This window comes from Protomyctophum parallelum, assembly GCF_964188405.1.
Source record: "Protomyctophum parallelum genome assembly, chromosome: 10".
Taxonomy (NCBI): Eukaryota; Metazoa; Chordata; class Actinopteri; order Myctophiformes; family Myctophidae; genus Protomyctophum; species Protomyctophum parallelum.
The window spans coordinates 5,816,040-5,822,039 of NC_139704.1; the positions used below are offsets into that span (position 1 = coordinate 5,816,040).

The window sequence follows — 6,000 nt, forward strand, 5'->3', positions numbered from 1 at the left end:
AACAAATTGTGCAGTGGGATACTTTAGAAAACCCTCTTGGAGCATGCTATATCGGCGCGTCCTTTAATTGGTGAAGTTTAAGAATGGACAAAGGTATTAAGGATTTAACATGTATTTAATCAAAGTGCATAAAGTTAAAAGCATTACAGATTGATTAATATAAGGAAATGTACTACATGAGATATCATGGGCGTCAGAATTCTATCCCTTGCAGATTTAAATACAATCACCAAGTGACAGTTCGTGAAGTCGGCGCACTGGTCAAATACATTTTATACGTTAACATAAATCCAAATAGGTGGATTCCAGATGACGATTTCTGTACAGTATGTTCCCCTCGATACTTCTGCTTTTTCCTCGGGGTTATGCGTTGGTCATTTTAGTCAGAGAGTTAGCCTGCAGGACAAAGCATAAGACAAACCATGCGACATATAGAAAATATGGAACTGCATGATGCAGAGAGGCCCCTTGACGTCTCCTCTGTTTTCTTCAGCTGACTCAGCGACGTTAGAGTTACCGTCCCCTTCCAGTCAAACGTTTGACTTCTCGGGACTCGTCTGTTCCAAAAACAGTTAATTGAACAAATCGGTAATAAAAAAATAAAATAAATCGACAACCGCTTCTAATTAAATGTTATCTACTTTGGGGGAAGAACATTGAACTCTCTTTACATTTTTTAAATAGAGAAAATAGCCGATCTACAAGCTTTGGAAGTGCATCGCATTTCGCCCCCCTCTATTTCCCATTCCAAGTACATTTGTCTTAAATGTAATGCCAGCGCCGCTATTCCAAAGCCATTTTGAGCAGTGGCATTATAATGTTTTCGGTGGGTAGATCTCGTTGAGCTGGTCATTTTGAAAGTAGCTCTCAAGTCAAAAAATCACACCAGTGTGAACCAAGTGGTGCAACTCCCGTGCGTCCAGCAGGTGGCAGCCATGTCACATACTTCTCTCGTTCCATGCTCACACAGACACACACACACACACACACACACACACACACACACACACACAAACACGTACAGGGCATTGTAAGCTGGATGTAGAAGTGGTTTGCACCACTTAAAAAGTGTGGGCACCCCTCATATAGTCCTTTCCTTAAAGTCACAGGAGCATGATTGTGTTTGGTGGTCTTGCCCAGCAGGTTTCCAGTTCAACCAGCAGATGAACGGAGGAGGAGGCTTCTACTCGGGGGCGTTTGCTGGCTACACAGGAGGGGGAGGGGCCCAGATGTCTGGCTCCGCCCCACAGTCAGGCTCCGCCCCACAGCCACAACAGACCACGACAGAGTTTAGCCAACAGCAGGCTTCAGGGCAGACCGGCTCACCTTTACAGCAACAGCTTCTGCAAATAGGTAAGACTATATAGTATCGACCAATCATTCTCAACCTTTTTGATTAAAAAAAAAAGAAAAAAAAAAAAGAAATGGGGGTCTGTGGCACATCTTAAAATGAGGGTCCTTGAAATGAAAAAAGGTTGTGAATAACACATTTAGCAATTAAAAATCTAGGCATTTGGCAGGTGCTCTTAACCCATTCTGACCGGGCACCCATTTTGGTGTCGGCATCATGTTATGCTTTAGCTATTTAAAAATAGCAGATCTACAAGCTCATATCGCGCCACCGAGTGGCGCGATACGAGCTTGTAGGTCTGCTATTTTTGTAAAAATCGAAGAACGACTGACGTTTTTTAGAATCTGATCTCTGGTCAGAATGGGTTTAATCAGACCAGTGTGTGTCCAGCGGAAACCTCGTGTGAATCTGATCTCAGGTCAGAATGGGTTAATCCAGAGCAATAGGAGTGTGCATCTCTCCCTCACACGACGATACGTTACTCATCTAGACACGACACAATTCAGGGACGATACCTTTGAAAACAGATTATGTTTGGTGCAATTTGATTGGCTAATCATTTGGATGACTCTAAATCCCTCCGTCTGCGTGTCCGTCCGCGTGTCCAGCGGCCTCTCTCCACAGTAGAGCCACGCAGACGGCCAGACAGACGGCGGGGGCGCTGCTGCACTACTGCAGCACCGGGGACGTCAGGGTCCTTCTGGCAATCCAGAGGCACCTATGTGGGGTCCAGGACGACAACGGAGACACGTGAGTCAAGTCTGATCTCATGGCCATGAGGAGCCATTGCTGTGCTTGTGGTGGAAATCTTTATCGAGTTCACTGTGTGACATTTTGTACTTTTCCTTCCCACACAGTCCCTTGCACCTGGCCATCATCCACCAGCAGAACGGAGTCATTCTGCAGCTCGTACACACTCTGCTGAGCAGCCAACAGCAGCGAGTCCTCAACACCTGCAACCACCTCCGACAGGTAACTATAAAGTCCTAAACTTTACACTACTGGTTTGCGGAACGAGCATGGAATCCTCTTCGCGTTTGAGCAAAGGACGCGCTCAAGTCCGCTTGTACTTTATCCCCTACTAATAGTAGGAGGGGGGGCGTGACCATTTACTCAAATGCGAAGAGGATTCCATGCTCGTGGTTGCCGACGGCCAGGAATTAAAGTGCTCAAAAACTGACGTCTCCCCTCCTCTCCTCCCAAGACCCCGCTCCACCTAGCAGTGATCACCAGACAGGTGAAGGTGGTGGAGGTGTTATTACGGGCGGGGGCAGACCCCACCCTGCTGGACCAGGACGGACGCAGCCCGCTCCACCTGGCCGCCATGGGCGGAGACGAGGCCGTGCTCCGCCCACTCCTGGCACACCTGGGAGAACGCCACGCACACCTGGTCAACACTGCAGACTACAATGGTGAGTAGAACGACAATAGGATACTTTATTGGCAACGTTTAAGAGCACATATTACCATTAACCCATTCTGACCTGAGATCAGATTCATACGAGGTTTTCACTGGACACACACTGGTCTGATTAACCCATTCTGACCTGAGATCAGATTCTAGAAATGTCAGTCGTTCTTCGATTTTTCAAAAATAGCAGACCTACAAGCTCGTATCGCGCCACTCGGTGGCGCGATATGAGCTTGTAGATCTGCTATTTTTCAATAGCTAAAGCATAACATGATGCTGACACCAAAATGGGTTCCCGTTCAGACTGGGTTAAAGGTGCCTAAATGACAGCAAACATCTGTGTCACTAGTGATCACTTTAAGTCATAGACATAAGTTGTTGAATTCACAAAAATAGCCAAAGCTTGTTTCCATTGTGGACCATTTATTTTAAAACATAAAACAACTGATAGACTAGAATGGAAATAGAATCTGGAAAGATTTAGATTTTAACTACTTTATTCTTTGGCTATTTCTTTTTTTAATTTAGAAAATAAATCTTATTTTTTAAAGGGAACATTTTTAACTCAATTCCCTGGATACTAAATATTTTGAGATTTTGAGATCCACGGCCAAATGCACATCAATTTGTGGGTCATTGACATGAAAAAGTTTGAGCCGAGTGGCGCGATACGAGCTTGTAGGTCTGCTATTTTTTGAAAAATCGAAGAGCGACTGACATTTTTTAGAATCTGATCTCAGGTCAGAATGGGTTCATCAGACCAGTGTGTGTCCAGTGCGGAAACCTCGTATGAATCTGATCTCAGGTCAGAATGGGTTTTAAGCAGGTGTGATAATGACTGTTCTCCGTCAGGTCTGTATCCTCTGCACCTGGCGGTAAGGAGGGGCGGGGAGCGCGTGCTGCGTCTGCTGGTGGAGGGCGGGGCCAAGATCAATGCGCCCGAGCAGAAGGGCGGAAGCTCCGCCCTTCACCTGGCGGTCAGGGACAACCTGTTCAAGGTGGCCTGCTTCCTCATCACCGAGGTGAGGACGCAGAGTAGACGCACGCACACACACACACACACACACGCGCACACACACGCACACACACACATGCACCGTACATTGGTACATACATACACACTGAACAAACAGATGCTGTGTTGGGATGATTCAAGGCTGATGTGAATGTGTGTACAGTACTGCCCTCTACCGGTTTATTCTGTAATAACACTCTGTCGTGTCCCTGTGCAGCTGAAGGCTGACGTGAACGTGTGTACGTTTGCTGGGAACACACCTCTACACCTGGCCGCCAGCATGGGCTCGCCTACACTCTGCTCCATGCTCATAGCTGCAGGTCAGTCTCTCTACACTCTGCTCCATGCTCATAGCTGCAGGTCAGTCTCTCTACACTCTGCTCCATGCTCATAGCTGCAGGTCAGTCTCTCTCGGTAGAACACAGAATTACTTTTTGTATTGATTGATTGAAATAATGGGTGCATTTAAAATAAAGTACAGGTCAATGAGGTCAAACTGCTACGAGGATGAAACAAGAAAAAGCAGGGCCTTCCATTTTCAATTTATCAAGACATTTAAACAAGCCAACAAATATATTTAAAGACATACAAATATACACTATATGCACTATGCAAAATAGAATTATCGAATGCACATCAAATACACAGTTAGAGAAAAAGGGAATACATGAACAATACAGTTCCGTTTCTAATTGCAGCCGCACATAAGTGCTCTTTGAGAGCAGTTTTGAAGGAGGCCATCCCTAGCCTCCTTCACATTTCTTAATGGCTGTTGGTAGGGCGTTCCACATTTTAGTGGCATAGAAGCGAAATTAATTAACCCCTTGTTTGAGCCGAATCTGGGTTGCACGTGGTTTGTTGAACTCCCTCTGGTGTTGTGAATCTTGTGATGGTGGACTTGGTTGACAATAAGGTACATGGGTATCTTAGTGTTGTAGCGCTATAATACAGATTAATTTGATTCCCCTGGCACAAATGGTGGAACAATTAAAACAAAACAAACAAAGCATACATCAGTTCACCCAAAGAGAAAAACTAAACAATAACGCGTGTTTATTTTTTGTTTCTTTCTGTCTCCAGGGGCCGATAAAAACGTGGAGAACGACGAGCCGCTCTTTTTTAGCTCCTCCTCCTCCTCCTCGGACGAAGAGCAGGAAGAAGAGGAGGGCGGCCGGCCAATCGGAGGGCAGCTCAAAGGTCAAGAGGTCACCTCGCAGCCAATCAACCCTCGCAAGAGGCCGGCGTCGGGCCACACCCCACTGGACCTGGCCTGTTGTCAGAAGGTACAGAGGACATGCCAATCAATGGATTGTGTTAGAGCTTTGAACCTAGTTCATTTGAAACACTCAAATTGTTTTCTACTCTACTTAATATGTGACCATTTACCTTGTTGTTGTCACGATAGGCAGGGGGGTAGGACCCAAATGCAGGACAGAGAGCAGGAATGTTCAAATGAAATGATTTATTAAGCCAAAAAACTGTTAAGCTTACAAAACTCAGGGAATTCCAAAAAGCAAAGAACTCTTCCAAAAGGTACAAAAACAGGAACAAAACAGGAAACAGGAATGCAAACCTTAGAAGAGTAATCACAAGTCCAATAACGCAGAACCACTCAGAAAAACACAGAGAACCAGGAACACGGGACAGCTCGGGGACAAGGAAGTATGATCTGACAGTGTGTTTGTGGAATGAGTCCAGTCTTATAGGGAGCAGGGTAATTGCAGGAGTGTTCACAGGTGTGGAATGGGCATGGCACTGTAGGGCTGAAGAGGGGGTGGAAACAGGTGTGTGACAATGACTGAGAGAGGGAATGGAGAGTGGGAGTGGCTGACAAGGAAAACATGGTCTGTATAGGGAGACAGACCATGACAGTTGTTTGTTGTTGACTAGCCTTCCTGACATTTAAACTGATCTTGTGCTTTGCAATACACTCTGGTTAAGAATGTCTGCTAAATTGTAGAGATGTAGATTGATTGTCCTGTGGTCCTGCAGGTGCGTAACCTGCTGGGCTCCGGTCACAGTCCCAGGTCCAGTCGACAGAACAGCAAGAAGAGCAAAAGCAGCCACAGTGAAAGTACCACAGGTAGGTGGCTGCTATTTTCACACTATTGAGCAGTGGAACCGAGTCAAACAAAAACAAATTCAACGCATGTCCCTACTGGACAGTGATAACCATGTCCCTACTGCTCCCTCCAGAGTCAGACAGTGATAACCATGTCCCTA

General features: G+C 45.9%; 1 protein-coding gene across 1 annotated transcript in view; it reads left to right on the top strand.

Moving 5' to 3' along the window:
* nfkb2 (nuclear factor of kappa light polypeptide gene enhancer in B-cells 2 (p49/p100)) overlaps window positions 1-6,000 on the top strand; it is a 43,935-nt gene that overhangs the window by 34,386 nt on the left and 3,549 nt on the right. The window contains exons 14-21 of the mRNA XM_083775225.1: window positions 1,141-1,353; window positions 1,960-2,101; window positions 2,209-2,323; window positions 2,556-2,763; window positions 3,615-3,784; window positions 3,995-4,097; window positions 4,858-5,060; window positions 5,770-5,860. Coding sequence (XP_083631351.1) covers window positions 1,141-1,353; window positions 1,960-2,101; window positions 2,209-2,323; window positions 2,556-2,763; window positions 3,615-3,784; window positions 3,995-4,097; window positions 4,858-5,060; window positions 5,770-5,860 — 1,245 coding nt within the window. The remainder of the gene's footprint in view (window positions 1-1,140; window positions 1,354-1,959; window positions 2,102-2,208; window positions 2,324-2,555; window positions 2,764-3,614; window positions 3,785-3,994; window positions 4,098-4,857; window positions 5,061-5,769; window positions 5,861-6,000) is intronic.